Genomic DNA, 20,238 nt, shown 5'->3' on the forward strand with positions numbered 1-20,238 from the left:
CTCTGAAAACTGAATGAAGACACTTAGATTATATAGGTAAGAACAATTTATGGGCAAAGTTCTAAAGAAGAATCCCGCTGGCTGGGATGGGGTGGGTGGAGGTAGGAGGGGGGGCCTGAGCTGGGTGAGGTGCTGTGAGAGGGAAGAGGAGGGGACCTGTGGGGTGTCTGCACGTCATTTCCCTTGGGTCCTAGTCGCCTGCCCCTCACGCTTCACCTCAGACCCAGAAACTCTTCCCTGACACCCAGGTGTGAATTCCTCGGGGCACATCAGCCAACCCTCCACTCTGGACAATTCTCCATCACCCACTGCCTGATCCCACCTGCACAGGACTTCCTGGGGATGGGGAGGGGGTGTGAAGGTTGATAATGCCGCCTGATGCTCCTCTCACGGCCTTTCTGCCTGAAAAAAGCCTTCCTGGGTCTCCAGTGAGAGTCAGTGAAGAATTTCAGGCCAACTGAGGGAATTCCCTGGCGGTCCAGTGGTTCGGACTCCACGCTTTCACTGCTGAGGGTGTGGGTTCCATCCCTGTTAGAGCAACAAAGATCCCTCAAGCCGTGTGATGTGGCCGAAAAAAAAAAAAAAGAGAGAATTTCTGGCCAAGTAAGAGGCGGGCCATACCTGGCAGCAGGCTTTCGTAACCCCAGCACTACTGGCGTTTAGGGCTGGAACGTTCTCTGTGGTCCGGGGCTGTGCTATGCATTGTAGGGTGTCTTGCAGCAACCCTGGTCTCTACGCATTAGAAGCAGTAGCACTAGACACTCTGCACCCCGACTTGCAATGATCAAAAATGTCTTCAGAAGTCACCAAAGGTCCAAGTCATCCCCAGCCGAGAACCATGCCCTTAGAGGGCACTGCCTATCTTACCCGCTCAAAAAAATTGGGCCTCTGAATTAGGACTAGTTGTGATTAGAACAGACCCCTTGGGGTCCAGTAGATGGAATGACTGACCATCTCCCTCTGGAATTCTGTTAGGATGACAGCATGTCTGGGGTCAGACATCCCCAGGCGGCAGCGGACACTGTATGGACTGAGTGTTTGCGTCCCCCGCAAATTCGTACATTGAAGACCCAACTCCCAGTGTGACTATATTTTGAGGTGGGGCCTTTAGGGAGGTGACTAAGGTTAAATGAGGTCATAAGGGCTTGACCTTAATCCTACAGGGCTGGTGTCCTTATAAGGAGAGGAAGTGACACCAGTGCTCTCTCTTCCTCTCTCCACGTCTGCACCCAGAGGCAAGGCCGCGTGACCACACGATGAGAAGACAGCTGTCCGCAGGCCAGGACGAGAGGTCTCGCCAGAAACGGACTCTGCTGGGCTTGATCCTGGACTTCCAGCCTCCAGAACAGTGAGAAAGTAAATGCCTGTTGTTCGAGCCCCCGAGTCTGTGGCATCTTGTGAAGGCAGCTGGGCAGACCCAGACGGGCTGGGAGCTGCTCCAAGAGGGAGGGAGAGGCCATCCCCGTGGTCCCTGGAAACCCCGAGTAGCCTTGCCTCGTGGGGACATGCGCTGGCCGGCTGGGTGCAGGGCGTCCCACCAGAACCGGGTGGGAGGTCTCTCGTGCTCCTCGTAAGGTTACGATGAACCGTCGGCATTTACAATCCACACGGCAGCCGGCCAGCGAGTGGCTCTTCAGCCTCCCAAAGGGCCACTCGACAGCCTCCCAAAGGGCCACTCGACAGCCTCCCTTCTCTCTTTCAGGGCAACAAAGGAGGAACGTTCAAGAAATGGAGTACTGGGGCTGATATTGTTTTTTAACTGAGCATGAAACTCTTTGGGAGGAGTGTCCAAAGTTCTGTGTTAAAAATCTTCTTAAAAAACATGTATTTATTCCTCCACAAGCACCTCTGTCAACCGAGGATTTGGCAGGTCTCGGGGTTTCCACCCTAAGCGTTATTTCTGTAGTATAGACAGAAATACGGTAGGGGAGTCTGAGTGAGCGTGGACCGAGCCCGGAATATCCCTGGGACATTGTTTTCACATCCTCAGCAGTTCGACGCCTCTTCTTAGTGCGTCGTCCTGGCATTCCAGCTCTTTCTCTTCACACCCGGGGGGAGGAGGAGTAGCAGCCTGCCCGGTCAAGCACATGATACTGAATGAGGTCCTCTTGCCCGGGTCATCCCGCTGGCGTCGGGGCCCCCGTGACAGACACAGACTCCCGCAAGGGAGCCTCCTGGTGGGTCCACGGAGGGATTCGAGTGTCAGACAGAGAGAAGGACATCTCTAGAGACTCATTTCGGAAGATGGTGAGGGCTGGTTCCCGCATTTCAGAAGAATCAGCTTCAGCCTGAGACAGGCCTGGGACCTGGCACCCTGCGCTGCTCTGCTTGCACCTGGACAAACGTCTTCTGGAACAGCAAAATACAGTAAGTCCCTTATATATGAACCTTCAAGTTGCGAACTTTCAAAGATGCGAATGTGCGTTCCGTCAACGTCAGGCGTGAGTGAAACTGCAGCTTCCTCCGTCTCCTATTGCTGACCATCCTTCAGCTCTACCATCTCCCACCTCCTCTCCCTCCTCCAGTCAGTAACTCTTCCTGCCTGTTTACTCGATGCCAGCCCCTGTGTGCCAGCTGTTGTACTGGTACTACTGTACTTTTCAAGGTACTGTACTGTAAGATTTTATATGTTTTCTTATTTTTTGTGTTTGTTTTTTATGTATTATTTGTGTGAAAAGTATTATAAAGCTATTACAGTACAGGACTATATAGCCGATTGTGTTAGTTGGGTACCTAGGCTAACTTTGTTGGACTTAACGAACACATTGGACTTAGGAATGCGCTCTCAGAACGGAACTCATTCACATGTAGGGGACTTACTGTACAAAGAAAGTGTATGGGACTAAAAATAACTGCGTGCATGTGCAGTTGAGGCAAATTCTGGACCAAAAGATACAAAAAGACCAAAAAAAAAAACCCCCAACTGCCACTTCTGAAGAGCCGGGACTGAAAGCAGGGTACTGTGTGTGCCCCCTGCACTCAACACCACAAAGAGGTGGGCAAAACACCTAGGCCACCCCTCCATCCCGACCCCTGGACACACCTCTGCCCTCACCCCATATAAGGAACAAGCTCTCCCCCCTTCAGAGAGCGAGTGAGCAAGGGAAACTGTTGCTTATTTTGGCTCCCCTCTGCTGCAGCAGGGACCCCAATAAAGCCATGCCTGAATTTCTTGTCTGGCCTCTGGTCAATTTCTACTGATTGGGGAAGGCCAGGAACCCTGGTCGGTATCAAGCCTACAGAGAGCCCCCGGGGAGTCAGGACTGAGAAATGACAGCCCTTTTCCGTCGCCTGTCACCGCTCTGTGCAGCCGCTGTCTCCTCCAGCCTGGGACTCCAGCCGCCTCCAAACTGTTCTCCCTGGAGTCATTCTGCACAAGACGGCTCCAGGGATCTTTCTAAAACCCCTGTCCGGTACTGTCCCTTCTTAAACTCAGCAAGGAGCTCTCATTTTTAGATTAAAGTGAAAGAAGCCAAATTCAAGAAACCCCATACTTTATGATTCCTTTGCATGAAATAGAAAAGGCAAAACTGTGGAGACAGAAAGCAGATTAGTGGTCGCCTGGGTGGAAGCGGGGAGGTGGGGATTCAGAGTCAATGTGCATGAAGGATCTTACTGGAGTCATAAAAAGGTTTCAAACTGGTTTATAGTGATGGTCGCACAACTTGGTAAATTTACTTAAGAATCACTGAATTGTATATTTGGAAAGGGTGAATTATGTGATATGCAAAATTAAAAATTATTCAAGCACCTCACCCTAGCCAGCAGGCAACTCCGTACTATGGCTCCTAAAGACCCGTCTCGAGGCTCGTCTTGCCCAGCTCTCCTCACTCTGTACCTTCAGTGCTCGCCCTGGTCCAGAGCCTCAGAGGGGCTACATCTTCCCCGCTCAGCCCCACCTGCACCTTCAAACACCTGCCACAGCCTCCGTCCCCCAGAGCACCCCTCCTCCCCTGACTGCTGGCTCCCACCCGAAATCTGGCTGATGCCCCTCACAGCTCAGCTCTCCCTGGGCTGGATCCCCTTATCCACCCAGATGAGGTCAGGGCCCTGTTCTGTGCCCCTTTGCTACCCCTGGACTTTCTCTTTCATGCCACTTATCACTATTTGCTGAATTATTTCTTTAATGTCTGTCTTCCTTGCTAGTACACGAGCCCACAGATAACTTGTCATAGCGATATTGCAGGGTCCAGTGTGATCTCTGGCACACAGTAGGATCTCGGAGATGTTAATTGCATGAATAAACATGGGAGTGAGGTGCAGAGGCCATGGGACCAGGCAGCTCTTCCAAGAGCATATAGGTTTATTCAGACCCCGGCATCACTCAGCCGAAGGCACATTGCAATCTCCCCCAGAGGCTGTGTGACGAGGTAGAAGAGGTGGGGGGGTGGGGGGGGTGGTGCAGGAGCAGTGTGGGGAGATTCCCAGGCTGATGACTTGTAGGGGGGGAAAGGGGGACTCAGGAAGAGGGAAGGGGGTCTCATCTGGCTGGGCGATCCTGGGTAAGAAACTTAAACTCCCTGGCCTTCTTCTTCTTTTAACCTATGAAAATTTTTTTTTTTTTCCTACGAGTCCATTCGTCCTACTAGACCAGGGCTTTGCAACATCAGGGTGACCTGGGGTGTGTGTCACAAGGGTAGATTCCTGAGCCCACCCAGGCCTGGACTCTGCGAGTGTGGCTTGGGCATCTACACTTTCACACACTCATGGGTGATTTTTATTTTTTAATGCAAGTTCATGAGGGGACAGAGGACTGTCTCTGCCTTGTTCACTCACATGCCCCCAAACCTAGCGCAATGCAGCACAGAGACGGGTGCTGCAGAGCTATTCCTTGACGGGTGAATAAGTGGATGAGTGAATAACGTGATAGTCACAGAAACGTGCCTAACCGGCTCTGACAAGGTGGAACAGGGCTCCTGCCCCACTATGGTCGACGGTATCTCCCTCCTCTCTTCCGGGCCAAACTCCCCTTTTGTAAAATACGGCGGCTGGCTGAAGCGACCCATGTGACTTCTGGCCTTAAAAATCCACAGCACCGTGCAACCGTGCTTTCTGTTTCCAACTTGCCTGCCTCCTTGAGGGGTGAAAAAGAATCCAGATGAGAAGCAACCACAACCCAGAGATTCGTCGTCGGTTTTAATAGGAGGGGTGGAGTCAAACGGTTTAGAGGAACGTATAAAAAGATCTTTTCCTTTTTTGCTGGAACAGGATATGGTTTGTGCATAGCACATACATATTAAAAAAATAGAAGCATCACATCTTACAAACACATGACTGAACAAAGTCTGAGGTTTCCTACCCACTGGACCCAAGCTTGAGGACAGCTCGGCCCTGGGACCCAGTCTGAGATACTGATGGATTTACAGAAAGGGAAAGCCGCGTGAAGAGGCAGCTGTCCGGATGGTGGAATTTCGGTAGTTCATGAGGTATCCAAACATGGGTCTGTGTTAGCTATCCGCAGGACGGACTAGATTCGGGGTGTTCTGGGCATAATTACCCCTCCCCCCTGTCCTGGGAAGGGCAAACACCAGCTGAGGGGCGAGCGCAGGTTGAAGTGTTTCTATCTATTCTTCCGGCCCTGACCCAAACACTCCTACCGTTGGAGTTTTCCTGGGAGGTAGCAGAACGAGTGTCTGGGTTCTTGCTGGGAGGAGGGGTGGGGGGCGAGTATTAGAGACCCACTTCGCAGGTGGAGGAGTGGCAGGTGGCAGAGAATACCTTCTCGGTGGCAACAGACCCAGAGGCCTTGGGGGAAAGCGTTGGGATGGAAATATGTAGGAGTTTTCTAGCTTGCGTCCACTGAAAAGAGGCAAAAAAAGAAAGGGAGGGCAGAGAGGACATCCCGGTATCTTGGAGGCCAGACGCATTTGGTTTGTACCACTGGCTGTGGTCCAAAGTGGGCCGAGGCAATGGACGTCCAACCCTGGGGAGAAGGAGACCGACAGCTCACGGCCTTTTGTGTTTCCTTCCTCCCCCAGGACTCTTGTAGGTTCAGAATGTGAAGGATCCGAGGTCCTGGACAAGAGAGGACCAGAGCCAGCCTGGGCAGGAGAATCCCAGCTGTCCCGGGTCGGACGGGGCTGGGAGAGAATTCCAGGCCTGGGGAGAAAGCAAGGCGTCTAAAGGAGAGAGGTTTACAGCCTGGATGGAGGACAGGAGAAAATCCCCTTTTTCTTAAGCCGTAGAACGGCTCTGACCAGGGGCTTGGGGTATGTGTGCAGGAGGTGCAGCGGGACACGGGGGCGGAGGGGAGGCCGTGAAGGAGAACCGCAGGGTATTCATCACAAAGCCATAAGCTGCTTTCCCAGGGAGGTGCAAAGCCATCTGGGAAGCGGGGAGGGAAGGGGATACAAGGCAGCAAATGACCACCGTAGTCGACAGCAGGAACTAGCAGGGCAATTTCTGGTTTCCTCTGAGCTCTATCCATGGCCCCACGAGGAGGGTGCAGATTCTTTGTGGTCCTGGACCCCCAGTTTGTTCTGAGCTAACCTCGTCCCAGCTGAGAAGCCATCTCCAAGGGGTGCACGTGTGTTGCTCTCTTCTTCATCATTTGCTCTTGAAGAGGGAATAAGGCAGCCTCTGGGCTCCTGGAGCCCCACCTTTGCGTGGAGCTGCTAGAGAAGGTTTAGGAGGGAAGAGAGGCCAGTTATCTACAAAACTCTATGAACCAGGGTCAAAGCTCAGGATCTGGGGGAGGCAGGGAGGACCCAAGTCATTCTTAGTACATCCTCAGCGGGAAGGCGGGGTTCACCCCTGCTCTCCTGCTTCTGCCACCTCTTCTGCAGCCTTTTGGATCCGATGGGGCTGACAGGTGAGCTCAGAACTCAGAGGGGGATCAGCTAGGAGAGGGTTCTGCACACCTGTGCTGATCTCACTCTGTTCCCGCCCCGTAACACACTTTTGCGGATGGGGATCGACTTTTCCTAAGTCTAAGTCACTCACAGGTCAAAGAGAAAGCCCTTGGGAGAATTCCTTTGGATGGGAAGGACTTGAAAGAGTCAGTGATGCATCCCTACCTCCAGAGGTGATCTTCAAAGTATGGAACCACTAGTACAGCACGGGCCCTGGTACCAGTGAGAACAGACGCCCAGCTGCCCATGGCGATGCCAGCCTTAGACAACCCGTGTGCTAGAGCGACGGGTATCAAGCCTGGCTGGTCCTGGGATTTCAGCGCTTCTCATTCTCACTCCCAGCATGAGAGATGGGAGTGGACATTTGGGGAAACTCCTGGTCAGGATTTGGGCACCTTTATAAGCCTTTAGGGAGTTGCAGGAAAGATCTAACCATCCGAAGGCTCTCGACTCTCTTTAGAAGAGCCCTCTCCTGCCAGGGAGCTCAAGACCTGGGAAGAAGGGGACTAATGTTTTGGGACCTGTGACTTTCTTCTCCTCTCCAGATCGCGGTCCCTCCATCCAGCCCTGCTACAAGCCCACCACGCCTCATCTGGAACTGACATGCAGCTCAGGTCCTGAGTGCATCCGTTTCCGAGGTACCTTGTTAAAAAGACCAGTTACTCAGGACAAGACCTCCTGAAAAACAATCAGCTTTGTCCCCTGCCTCCAAGCAGACCTACACTTGAAATATTCTGAACAGTCAAGATGGACCAATTTTGTCCCCCTTCTGCTTGACCAAGACCTCAACTCGGTCCAGTTTCTATCCAAGGTTCGACCACTCTCATCCTGAGCTCTTACTGTCCGTTCCATCTTCGCCCCGCTTGGTGCAGCCTCTTCTTCCTCCCCCAGCATGTACCTGCCCTGATATTTGCCAGGCAGAGGAGGCAGCCAGTAGGGTGTCTCTTCCTTGGACCGCCAACCTCTATCCTCAGCTCATCTCAGGTCAATCTATAGATGGACACCTCTGCAAATAGAGAGGTATGTCAAAGGCGAAGGTATTTGCAGCAGATGAGGGCTTGTCTCGCAGGCTGGGGCCCCCGAGAGTCGCAGAGGGTGTCAGCTCATTCTGCAAAGCCACGGTCCACGGACGCTGAAAATATCTGTGCTCTGATATGGGTCTCTCTGGTTTCAGATTTAGGAACGTTCCAATGGTTCAGGAATCTGAAGGCTCCAGGAGGACAACATTTATAGTCGCTTGGGGCACCTCTTCTTTAAATACTCTCAAGGGACAGGAGGCAAGGAGGCGTCGTACAGCAAGGGGCTGCTTCAGCTGGGCCGCTCCGTTTCACGGGATTATCACTCCTCTCCTACTGTAGGGGGGTCAGAGGGGGCAAACTCCAGAGGTCACGATGCCCGATTCCGCCGCATCCAGGCACCAGCGCATGTGGCAGAGGACGCCCGAGAAGGAAGTGAGAGTATCAGATGAGAACTTGGGTGAGGTTCCTGGACGTTGCTGGAGAGGAATTAGCATCTGTAGTCCAAAGCCTCTCTACTTCCTTCATGGCCTATTTTGTACCCCCTCACCCCTCGCCAAAGAGGTTGCCATTATTAGGATCCCTGTCATCTGAGGTTAAAATAAGACCCGGTTCAACGTGAGGAAAAGTTATGGGCAGGCAGCCTGGCCCCAGCTTGTCCTCGAGCTGTGCGCAGCGCTGACTTCCAGGCAGAAAGGCTCTCCCCTGAACACTCAATCTCTCCCGCTGCTTCTAGCAGGTTCCCCCCCCCCCCACCCGCTGCCAGAGACGCTGCTCTACCCTCTCCTCCAAGAGGGGGATCCCTTCTCCCCCAGCCTCCCTGACAATGCGTCCCAGTGTCCCCAGAGCCCTCACGCGCAGGATGCCCGGAGTACCTGCCCACTCTTTCTGGTCAGCAGCTAAATCTTACTCCCTGTCGCCCTGCCCTCCCTGCACTTAGAGGACAGCTGCTCCCCACCCCCCCCCCCACCTCCATGCAACCCGCACAGTCAGTGGCCTCTGAATGGAAAGGTGATTGGAAAGAGGCAGAATGGGAGCACGTGTCGATCCTGCTGGGTTGACAGGTGGCATTCCTGCAGGCAGATTCCTGCAGCGATGACCCTGGGAGGAAGAAGTCTGCTGTTCCGAGATGCCTTGGTTCTGACAATACATACCAGGATGTAGAGATATACCTCAGCACACACATGCTTCCTCCCTGCCTTTTCCTGTGTCCAAGGTCCCATCCCCCAAGTGTCTCTGGACCGTCTTTCCTCAGATGAGGTCAGAGCATGGGATCCATTGCCATTCTAGGATGCCGGCTGCAACCCCTTGCTTGGGTGGGTCACATGTCATGGGGTCCGGTGGCCAAGGGAACCGACTCAGGTTCCCCCAAGCACAAAAGGAGCCCAAATAAGGGGGCATGGGAGGAGGGGGGAATTGTTCACTTGTGCAAAATTCCAACAGAAAAGACATTGCTTTCCACCTGTGAGCCTTCCCTCAGGGTCCTTATATCCTGGGGAGGAAGTGAGTGACGGTCATGATCGGGGACACCTTGCTGCCCCGCTTCACCCGTCCGTATTTGCTCAGCGCGATGTAGGTGCCTCGGTACAGGTCTGACTCATAGGCGTTGTAGTTGTTGGGCAGGAGGGTCTCTCTGAATTTGCACTCCTCTTGGAAGCTGGGCTGTGAAAGAAATGGACAAACGGCAGAGCATCAGTGATAAATGAGGCCCAGCAGGCACGTCTGCCGTGGGTCCCTCGCTTTCCCATGTCAGACAACCTCCAGGAGCTCTGGGCCATCCTGGGTGAGCAGAAGCATGAAAGCTGAGAACAGGGGAGCCTTCAGAGCTCTCATGGTGCCCCCTCACCTTCCCTCCTTCATGATGAGGAAGCCCAGGCCCGAGGATGTGGGTGGACGGCCTGTGTCACGTGGGGGCTGGGGCTTCTCCTGACTGCCAGTCCTGGACACTTTCTACCAAGCGCAGGGATGATAGTTTATTCAGAGAAAGGACCAGGGAAGGATAGAAGAAGCTGTTTCCTCAAGTCCACTGGGAAAGGACCTAGCGGACGGAGCAGGATAGAGAGCTAGGGTTCGCTTAGCGGCTCTAGCTGTGTGACCTTGGGGCAGGCGCCTCCCCTCCCAGCCTGATTCCCTTTTCTGCAAACCACATGGTTGGGGAGCATTTGGGGGGGCGGCGGTGAGTGGAGGGTGAGATGGATGGCTTCCTAAGTCCTTCCCATCGCATCTGTTTAATATGGCAACTGTCTCTCCACTTGTGTTCCCTCACCCTGTCTCTCCCAGTCTAAGGTCCAAGTTTGCTGCCCCTTAAAGGGGCCCATTCTCAGTTTTGACTTTGAGCCCAGAAGATGCCCAGTGCCCCCTAGGCATCCACAGGTCGCCAGGGAAGGGCAGGGACAGAGATGGCGAGAAGCAGCGACTTTTATGGGGAAAAGAACCTGGTTCCCTCTGTGACCAGCAGTGCCAAGGAGTCGGGGGCCGGCGACAGATCACCCCCTCCGGAGCGTGTCGCGTGAGGACCACCTGTTCAGAAAATGAGGGCCAGGCTTCCTGTCACACATCAACAAGTCCCTCCCCAATAAATCACCCAAGTCTTCCTTTATTCCTAGAAAAGAGAGCCACTTCCCCAGCCCGCCCAGGTCACTGCCCCTGGCTGGAAGGGTTTCTGGGCTTCTGATGGGGGTCGCTCCCTGGGAGCCAGGAGGCCTGGGATCTAGTCGTTAAAGAAACGTAGAATGAAACAGAGACAGAGCTGAGCGTAACACCCGACTCCTTCCTGCCGACTGAGGCCACCGGCTATAAAAAACCCACTCAGTGGCTAAGCGGCTGTGCAAGGGGTATCGCCTGACCTTCTTAAAAGGAATCATACTACGAGCACCTGGCCTTGTCAGCCGTAGGGTGGACGAGAGCCTCTTCCTGTTACGAACGGAGGATGACGAGCCAGCTTCTCAGGGCTCCGAGCGGACCAGTCCGGCAGCACGGAAAACAGTGCGCCATCCCAGGCGGCTCCCGGCTCCCTGAGACAAGGACTGTGTCCTGTTGAGCACGTGATGCTGAATGAATGATGGTCTGATTGGAATGGCACAGCCACCCATGGATGCCCTTGCAGGGGTGGCTTCTCTCTGACGCAGCGAGAGCTGGCAAGGGACGGGCGGCATTGTTTAGGAAACATGTCGGGTACCACTCGCTGGTCCCTTCTGCCCCAGCTGAATGAACGCATCCCCCCTTTCCCTCTCACGCCCCTGGGTTACTGTGTACAGAGCACCTTCCTGTGATGTTAATTTGCTTGAGATGACCCTGCGAGCTTTCACCAGCCCCATCAACTGGCTTCTGAAGACCATGCCAGGAAGTTCTGCTTTCACAAGTTTTCATCTCCCTTGTTATGGGTGCTCAAAAACACTTGTAGAACGAAGAAAGGAATGCCCCAAAGCAGGAAAAAAAAAAAAAAAAAACTCATCAAAATAGGCAAAGAGCATGCGACGATTCACCTCTTACATAGCTGTGTGAACTTGGCAAATGATTTTACCTCCTAAGCCTCAGCTTCCTCATCTGTAAAATGGGAACAGTGAGAATAATTCCGTCCTAGCACCGGAGGGAGCAGTCATTGAAATAATGCATGGAGAGTCCTTGGCATAATGCCTGGCACACAGTAAAATAAAAAATAATTTGTATTGCCATAATGATGCTTCTCCAATTGATTCATGAATTAGTTTAAATTAAAAGCACTAAAAGACTTTGTCTTACCCGGAATCCGCATTCCTGTAAAACTTGCTGTGGGTTGCGGGACAATTTAGCTTCTAAGTCCTGCATTAATTGCCTGAGTGGCAGTAGGAGGTGAGCCTGGGGGAGGAGGGCACAGAGCTGACTGGACTCCGGCCCCGCACCCCTGGGGCCTCTCTGGACATGGGGGGTCGGGGCAGCCACAGGACCTAAGGCTGTCGATGGGCAAAACTCTGGAGCAACAGCAAGGGAAACATAAAGTTGGGATCAATGGTAAAAGTTGAGTAGAAATAATGCTACATGGATTAATAGTCTGGTGCGGATCAACTCACAAAATACAGTCCAGAAGTAAATCCAAACACGAACATAAAATAAAGATGGATCTGACATGAATACAAAATACAAGTGGCATTTCCAATCACTGGCGAAAACGTGGTGTTGGAAGAACTGGATGCTATCTTTAATAATCATGATAATAATAGTAATAATAATAATAATAATAATAAAGTTTGATGCATGATTTTATTCCTAACACTAAAATAAATTCCAAAAGGAACAAAGATTTAAATGTTAGAAAGAGAACCTTAAGGGGAGTTCCCTGGTGGCCTAGTGGTTAGGATTCCAGGCTTTCATTGCCGAGGCCCGGGTTCAATCTCTGGTGGGGGACCTGAGATACCACAAGACGCGTGGGCACAGCAATAAACAAACAAACAAACAAACAAACAAACAAATAAATAAGAGAGAGAAAGAGAAGAGAACCTTAAAATAAGTCAGAAAGATCTTTCTAAGTAGGACACAAAAAACTAGAAGGCATTAAAAAAAACCAAGAAGAATAAATTAGACTTCTGCTTGGAAAAAAATAATCACCTTAAACAAAATAAAAATATAAATAGCAAACCGGATAAAAAATATTTACAATGCATTATATTTTGTAATATATTTTGCAATAGATTGAATTTCGCTACTATATCCAGAACCCTGAACTCACTGAAAAATGGACGTTTATGAACAGACAGTTCACAGAAAAGGAAGTACAAATAGCATTTAAACATAAGAACATATGCCTAACAGAGAAACATAAACCATAACTGTGTGATCACATTTTTCATCGTCAGGTTGCAAAAAGAACACTGTTTGACAATAGGCTTTCATCGATGAGGGCATGGGGACTAGGAATTCTCATTTGTTGTCTGTTGGTGTGTATATTGTTATAACCTCTATAAAGAGAAATTTTACAATATTTATTAGAATAAAATAATAACTACAGCTTTGGTTAGTAATTCCACTTGTAGGAATTTATCTTACTGGTTCACTCCCACTCATGTACAAAAGTCACGTACCGCGGCATCATTTGTAATAGCGAGAGACCAAAAGCAACCCAAGTGTCTATCAGGAGGGCAGTGGTTAGCTCAGTGATGGGAGAGCCACCCAATGGAATACTCTCAGCCATAAAAAATAGAACCTCCTTGTGCACTGATTTGAAATGGTCTCCAAGGCATATTGTTCAGTGAAGAAGCAAGATTCAAATTGTGTGGATAGTTTGCTCCAGTTTGTGTGCTTTTAAAAAATGATGCCAGTGTGAGAACATGCACAGGGACATTGGGACTTCCTGGGATGGTAGGTACACAGGGGCCTGGCAACAGTGGCTGCTCTGGGGAGGGTCTGGGTGGCTTCAAGACAACGGTGAGAGTGAGACTTCATTTCCGTGGTATATTCTTCTGCACATTTCCCCCCTTAAACCATGCCCATGTATTACCTCGTCATGTTAGTAGATTATTGAAAATGGGAAGGGAATTCAGGATAGAAGATGGGCCAGAAAATGGAGTGAGAGAAACTTTGTATCAGAGACTGCTCTGTTCTCTCCCCCGGGTCCTGTCCCTCCCCCCTGCCCGCCCCCTGCTCTCCCCTCTGTTCTAACTGTTTATGACCCTGGAGAGCACCCTGGCCACCAGTTTCCAGGAGACATCATTTCTGATCTGGATGGTGGTCAAGGGAGAGGTTTCGCGTGTGGTTTGCAAACTCTAGAGAGGAATTCAGATCTTGGGGCGGAGGACCTGGGGGGAAGCGGAAGGGGAGGGGGAGGAATTGAGCGATTGGGGCCAGAAACTCAGGGCATTTGCCCCGATCCTCTGATCTAGAATGTGTCCAGTTGAAGAATCTAGCCTTTGCTAAGGTCTGGGTCTCCTAAAACACATTTGTTTAAATGTGCAAGACAGTGGTTGCATATGCACTGTGCTTTGTTCTCTGATCATCAGATTTTGATTATTCAACCCCCAACCCCAAATTTTCAAAAAGTTTCTGACCTCTGTTTCTTTCCCCTAGCCTTCCTCACATCCCTAGCCTTCCCCAGAATTCTCTGTACATCTAAAGTGAGAAAGGAGAAATGGGTGAAGTTTGCTTTGGAAGCCTCTCTACCTCGCCCTTGCCCGTTCCTCCCTGCACCCCTCTCCACCCCATCCTTGGTGTTCAGGTGGCCACACGGCGGGGGGTGGGGAGGAGGCCAAGACCATGGCCCTGGACTGTCCCCTGCAGCCCGATGCTCCACTGCCCACACGGACGCTCAAGCTGGCATGTCAGGACCAGCCCCTCGATTCATCCCTCCATTCGTGTCCCTGAGCTGAGTCTCATGACTCAGGAATGTTCGCTCCTCAGCTCTGGTGAGAAAAGCCAAGCGAACGACATGTTAATTAAAGCAGCTACCGTATATTATTACTTTAACAAATGAAAATAATTCCCCCAGATGACATTGCCTGGGCCTGCCGGGTCCCAAGCCCCAGCATGACAATGTCTTAAATTCCACATAGGTCTCATCAGACTTATGAGGACCCAAACTCTAAAGCATTTAGCTCTCGCAGTGGAGAAGGGCGTTTTGCAGGGGGTTACATACAGGGGTGTCTCTCGGCGTGAGTTACCTCTGGCGGAAATGCCCCTTAGAGTCTGGGGTGGACCAGACATCCATCCCATCTTGTCTTTGGTCAGTAGGTCACCCGGACTCATGAAAGTGTCTTTTTATCTTTAAAGTTCTTCCTTCTAGGCCTGCCCCGGGCCACTTGCCCCTGTTACTCCTGGCTGTGTGTGTGCATGGGAGCTGGGGAGGGGGTTGGATGGATAAGGAGGCGGGTGGTGAGAAAAACCCAGAAAACTCCTTGTCCTAAGACCCTTTCCTCCTGCAGTCCTTGACTGCTACTTTTTTGGTCCTTAGCTGAAATGGAGAAATAACATCTCCCGGCTCTGAAGACATCTGTCTGTTCTAATCCCCGTTCCTAACACACAATTGCACCGGCAATTTAGAAGTGTTTGAAGATGTCTCCACCAGGCCTATCATGCTTCTCATTCCTGCATCGCTCTGGGTGGCAGGCAGGCTGCAGACAAAGCTGTTTGTGAGATCGTCTGCGGGGTCCCCCGGGCCCCTCGTTGTAGCACCAGCCCCTCCCTGCTTCAGGGGTCCCATCTCCCGACCCTTCCACGTAGTCTAACACCAGGGACCCTTTGCCCCATCCCCTCAGGAATCCGTTCCCCTCTAGGGGAGGGGGGCAGCTAACTGAGCGAGGGAAAGACTTGGTCCTCCCCTCCCCAATTGTAACGTCCTAGGTAACAATCAACGGCCTCTGTGGATGAAACAAATGCTTTGCTTTGCCAGTTGTCATAGTGCTATTGATGAAAAGGATGGAGACACAGTTATAATTAGTAAAACCAAAATCGCTCAGAAGCATAACTGATTCCAAAGCACAGGGATTCTCATAGAACCACTGTCAGGTGGAGATCTTTGATTTTTTCTTTTAAATTTTAAAAAGATCAAGGAGACTGGAAGTCACTGATTCCTGCCTCAGTCCACATCAGAGAGAGAAGAGCGAGGTCTGGGCTCAGAGAGGGTGAGAGACTTTGCCCGAAGGAAGACAGTAGCTGGAGGGTAGGTGGGCAGGAGCTGGAACCCGGGTCCTAGTCTGCACACCAGGTGCGCTTCTGCTGCCGGCCTACCGGCATCACCTGCTAAACCTGGAAGCAGGTTTGCACAACGCCCTGATTCACCTGAGACCCCGGAGACCCACGGTCACATCTGCAAAGTGAGGATAAGGGTCAGATGCACCTCCCAGGGGTGCTGGGGGATAGTGTGCTCAGAAAGCATCCCCAGGGCGTCTGACAAACAGTAGGTGCTCAATACAGTGGAGCTACTTATACTGTCGAAACACTGCCACAGGCTCTGCACCCCTCTTTCCAAGGGATGAGACCTGCGGGAGGCCACCTAGGTGGGTTTTCTTGGCTCTTATTTTCCTACCTTGCCCCTGCTCCCCCTTCCTTCCCCCCCAGCATGGTTCCCCTCCCCCCAGGAGAAACCCCACTGAGGGGCCATAGCAGCTGAGCCACAGGGAGGGGAGGCAGCAGCTCTTGGGGCTTAAAGGGAAATGGTGTGAATGAAATCATCACCCAGTGGGAGTTTTCCCGGCTCTTTGGATCAGTTGGCAATTGATTTTTTAGACTGTGATAATGGCCCCTGGGGGGCGTAGCAGGGAGTGGAGAGGTGGTTCGGGAGCATCTGGTGCCTGGGCTTGGGGCTCCAGGGAGGGCAATCTCCCCCTCCAAGAAGGTGCCTTTGGGCCAGATGCTCCTGGGGGGGGGGGTGTATGTGGGGGGAGATTGGGGTGTAGACCGTGGGTGGGGCTTCTCCTAGGGAAGTCCCCATTTTCCTGGACTCTCCTCCTTTAGTGAGCCCTGTGGACCCCCTTTGAAGTCATCTGCCCAGGAGTGAGGGGTCATGGGCGTCACCGACATCAGGGGTCAGCCCACACTGCAGAGTTGCCCCCCTCCTCGTGCTCCCTGAATGTTCTAACCACCTGCAGCACTCTCGCTGTGAGGTCCCCTGTTCCCAGCCTCCCCGGCTTCTCCTACGGGGACCTCAGGTTTCAAGTGGGAAGTGGATGCATTGGCCTTCTATTTGCACCCTTTCCCCAGCTCACAGTTCAATTTCTTTCGGGATAAGGAGAAAAAAATTCTAAATAGCTTGTTAATGAAGGTGGCAGAGATAAGGGCTGATGTAATTTGTGCTTCCTTCCAAAAGATTCACCTTGCGTAGAACCCCAGAGCCAACAGCCTCCGTTCCTGGCTCTGCGACGAGTGGGATTCCAGGCACCACGCGGGCTGCAGGGAAGGGGCTCTGTGGGGCGACGCACCGCACAGAGCGGGCACTTACTCCACCAGAGCCTCCTTGGTTCCAGCTGCTTTGTCCTCTCCATCACATACGCAGAGAGCGGTGAAAAGGGCGCCTGAGAATCCCCATCTCTGAGGGCTGCTGTTTCATCTCCCAGCAGCCCTCAGCGCTAGTGTAACCCTGGGGCAGGGAGGATTCCTTGCCCTCCGAAGGCCATGTAGCCTGGTGGTCCCTAGCCTGCCTGCACCTCAGAAATACCTGGGAAACTTAAAAAATAAGAACAAACCGATTTGCAGGCCCCCGTTCCAGCCCTACTGACTAAGCATCTCTGAGGAAGGCCCCCAGAAATCTGGACGTTTAACAAGTTACCAAGGTGATGTGGATGCAGGTGGTCCTCCCACAAGACCCACCTCTAGGAAAGAGGGGTGCAGAGCCTATGGCAGTGTTCACACAATATAAATGACTCCCCTGTATTGAACACCTACTGCTTGTCAGGTGCCCTGGGGATGCTTTCTGAGCACACTATCCCCCAGCACCCCCAGAGGTGCATCTGATCTTTATCCTCACTTTGCAGATGGGACCCTGGCTCTCCCAGGTCTCAGGTGAATCGAGGCTGTGTGCAAACCTGCCTCCGGGCTCGGCAGGTGATGCTTGTAGGCCAGCAGGAGGAGAGCATTTGGTGGTACAGACTAGGACCCTGGTTCCAGCTCCAGCCCGCCTACCCTCCAGCCGCTTGTCTTCAGAGGCCCACTGATTCTAATGCACGTCTTGTCTCCACGTAAACGAACCCAAATGGAGAGGTGTTAGCACTGCGGATCACAGGCCGAGGCCACCTGAGCACCCCGTTTGGGTATTTCACAGCCCTGGTCTGTTGGGACAGCTTCCCCGGACCCCAGCACCGATCCCAGACCCCCCTGTTCACATTCGGATGCTGTGTGTCCCCACGCAAAGGCAGAACAGCCCTCCACACCCTGCCCATAAATAGCCACTCTGCTATTCCCTGACCATGGCTCAGAGGTCTTTCTTTCTAACCTTCTTATTTCTGTCGAAAGAACTCCCAGTTTCTTTGCCTTCATAGGGATGCTTTCCCAGCCCATATTTTGGAATATGCCGAATTATGGGCTGAGAGACCCAGGAATGAGGGGGTCAGAGAGATCAGAGATTTTGGTAACTATGGAAGTTGGTGAGGTTAACCAAAGTGCTAGCATTGGCACCGCCCCCCCACCCCCCCCGCCCCACCAGGAATGATCTGTGATGGGGAGAAGGCAGGGGGTGGGATCTGGGGCCACCAAGAGAGTCTTATACCCCCTTGGGGAGGATGTTTCTCCAGGTCTTGGGATCAGAGACCAGAGGGCTTAAAACCTTAAAGTAAAACGTCCACGCACTGATGAAGGCGAGGAAAAGAGCTTCGTTTCTTCTCCTCCCGCTGTGCTGCAGGCTGGGGGCCTCGGAGGGTGAGCCATGGGCACAGAGTGCCCAGCTGAAAGACACGCCTGCGTCTCTGGGCCTCTCCTGCTCGGGACCTGACCGTAAGCCTGGACAGCAGCTTTATGCCAGAGCGTGGGTTTCCCTCGGACCCAGAAGCCCTCTGAGCTACGGTTTCTGTCTCATTACAAGGCTCTGGTGGGTGGGATCAGGGAAAACATGGTCCAGCGCACAGGCTGACTCACGGTGCGGCTAAGAAGGTATAAGCCCTTCACGTGCACCAGCTCCTTCCACAGCAACCCCCCGACCCATTCTAGATAAATATTCACGTCCCTCTTCAAGATTTTGCATTATTTTCTTCAATTGCGTAATCTTCAGGCCTCGTGCAGCCTGAAGCTTCCCCTGGCCTGATGAACTCACCGTGGTGTATAATCTTCCTTTACTGTTCATGGCAACGAAGAGGGCACTTTTCACCCCAAACAGACTCACCACGCCTCGCTCCACTGTGGAAATCTCCAGCAGGCCTGACAAAGAAACGGGAGCTGCATTACCCCAGGCTTGTGCAAATCAGAGCAGGACGTCAACCTAAAGGTGACCCTCCAAGGGCATCTAGGCCTGTCCCCCTGCTTCTAGAAAGTCAGACCCTCCATCACCTCCACCCTTGATCTCACTTTAGGAGATCGGCTGCCAGGCTCGGCCAGTCCTGCTAAACTGCTAAAAATCCAGTTCTGCAGGGGAAAGTTCTGACGTCAGAGTTAGAGATCACAGTGGCCACTTAGGCATCTACCTAAAGTTAGCTTTGAATCTGGGCTTAATCACACCACGTCCTTGACATGGGTAAAGGAAGTGAATTCTGATTAGCTTTGTTAACAATGTATACTCCTCTTGTTTCAACAAATAGCCCATTTAATCTTGCAAACAAAAAACATCTTGCAAACACTGGATCCTGCAGCCCTATCCCCTCCTGGGGAGAGCCCATCTAGACAGCAACCCATCAACTTGTAGGACAGAGGGGGCAAGATGAAATAAAAAGAAGGATGTGCTTCAGCTGGAAATTTTGCAAACGACTTGCCTTTCCTCTCAAAGAGAAAAGCTAAATAAAAAGCAGCATGTGTCTAATTTGGTCCAAGCATCCTCACCGGTTCTCCCCACCCTTGTTTCATGGCTCCCCCAGGCTGGGGGTTCCCTGTGGTCCTCCAAGGCCATGGCTGGGCCCGTAATGCTGAAGGAATTAGTGCCTCAGGGGCTCTGTGGGGGCGACGGCAGAGGACACCAGGATGCTCGGACCTCAGCACATTTAAGCCTGCACCGAGGCAGGGTCAAAGTGAGTCAGGGGAGGTGGCTAAGCTTATCGGCATCCATCCTTCCCCCTTCATAACAGGCCTCCAGGCACCAGAGCGAGGCCCCTCCATCCTTTAGCCCTGCTTGAGTCCCAGCCCCCAGCTTCCCAACTGGCTGCAACTGGCACTCACTGTAGGGGTTCTCCTCGTGGGTGCCGCTGATCCGGCCGTCGGGGGGCACCTGGAGGTGGAAGCCGATGCCCACGTTGCAGTAGAGCCTCCGCTGCCGCTTGATCCCCACCAAATAGCCGCTTTCCCAGTTCACGCCAGCAATCTCTCCAGCCAGCCCAGCCCGAGACCTGGACAGCAGGGTGCCCCAGCCCCTGGAAGCCAGCAGCGTGCTGTTGGCGCGGGAGCCCGCGGGAGAGGGCACCACCATGCCCACGAGGACGCCGAGGAAGATGAGAGCCCGTAGCGTGCCCGGCAGACGTCCTGCTCCCCGGGACATAGTGATGACCAGCCTCTGTCCCAGGGCCATCCACCTTGCCTCTCAGGCACGTGGTCAGAATTAATTGCCCTAAAAATACCGCCCTTCTTGTTTTTCTCCCCTCGGCATGGCGGCAGGGGCTTATTTTTGGAAGGCAGTTGAAGGCTGCTGACATGAAACAAAAGCCTGCTTTGGGCACTCGGGTCTGGAGCAGAGGGACCCAGGCTGAGCCGTGGCCGGTACGGACCATGGCTTGGCGACGCGGTCTAGCTGGCCCGCTCACTCCGACCCGAGTTGATTCTGCTTGATTTGACCT

The 20,238-nt window shown here is 52.6% G+C and overlaps 1 protein-coding gene across 1 annotated transcript; it reads right to left on the reverse strand.

Annotated features, from left to right (window-relative positions):
• Positions 1 to 9,352: 9,352 nt before the first annotated feature.
• On the reverse strand, positions 9,353 to 19,973 carry FGF6 (fibroblast growth factor 6). Its single transcript, XM_068561564.1, has 3 exons — positions 19,628 to 19,973; positions 18,576 to 18,679; positions 9,353 to 9,529 (listed from the first exon to the last, which is right to left on the reverse strand). Exons 1-3 carry the CDS (start codon positions 19,971 to 19,973, stop codon positions 9,353 to 9,355), a joined length of 627 nt encoding a protein of 208 aa, XP_068417665.1.
• Between the last annotated feature and the right edge of the window lie 265 nt (positions 19,974 to 20,238).

This window comes from Eschrichtius robustus, chromosome 13 (assembly GCF_028021215.1).
Source record: "Eschrichtius robustus isolate mEscRob2 chromosome 13, mEscRob2.pri, whole genome shotgun sequence".
NCBI classification, from domain to species: domain Eukaryota; kingdom Metazoa; phylum Chordata; class Mammalia; order Artiodactyla; family Eschrichtiidae; genus Eschrichtius; species Eschrichtius robustus.

Excerpts from the sequence above, each read along its gene's own strand:
- FGF6 (XM_068561564.1), bottom strand. The coding sequence starts at position 19,973 with ATGGCCCTGGGACAGAGGCTGGTCATCACTATGTCCCGGGGAGCAGGA. Across the intron at positions 18,680-19,627 it reads CCACGAGGAGAACCCCTACA|GCCTGCTGGAGATTTCCACA; the intron begins GTGAGTGCCAGT and ends TTTCTTTGTCAG. Across the intron at positions 9,530-18,575 it reads AAGGAAGATTATACACCACG|CCCAGCTTCCAAGAGGAGTG; the intron begins GTGAGTTCATCA and ends TTTCTTTCACAG.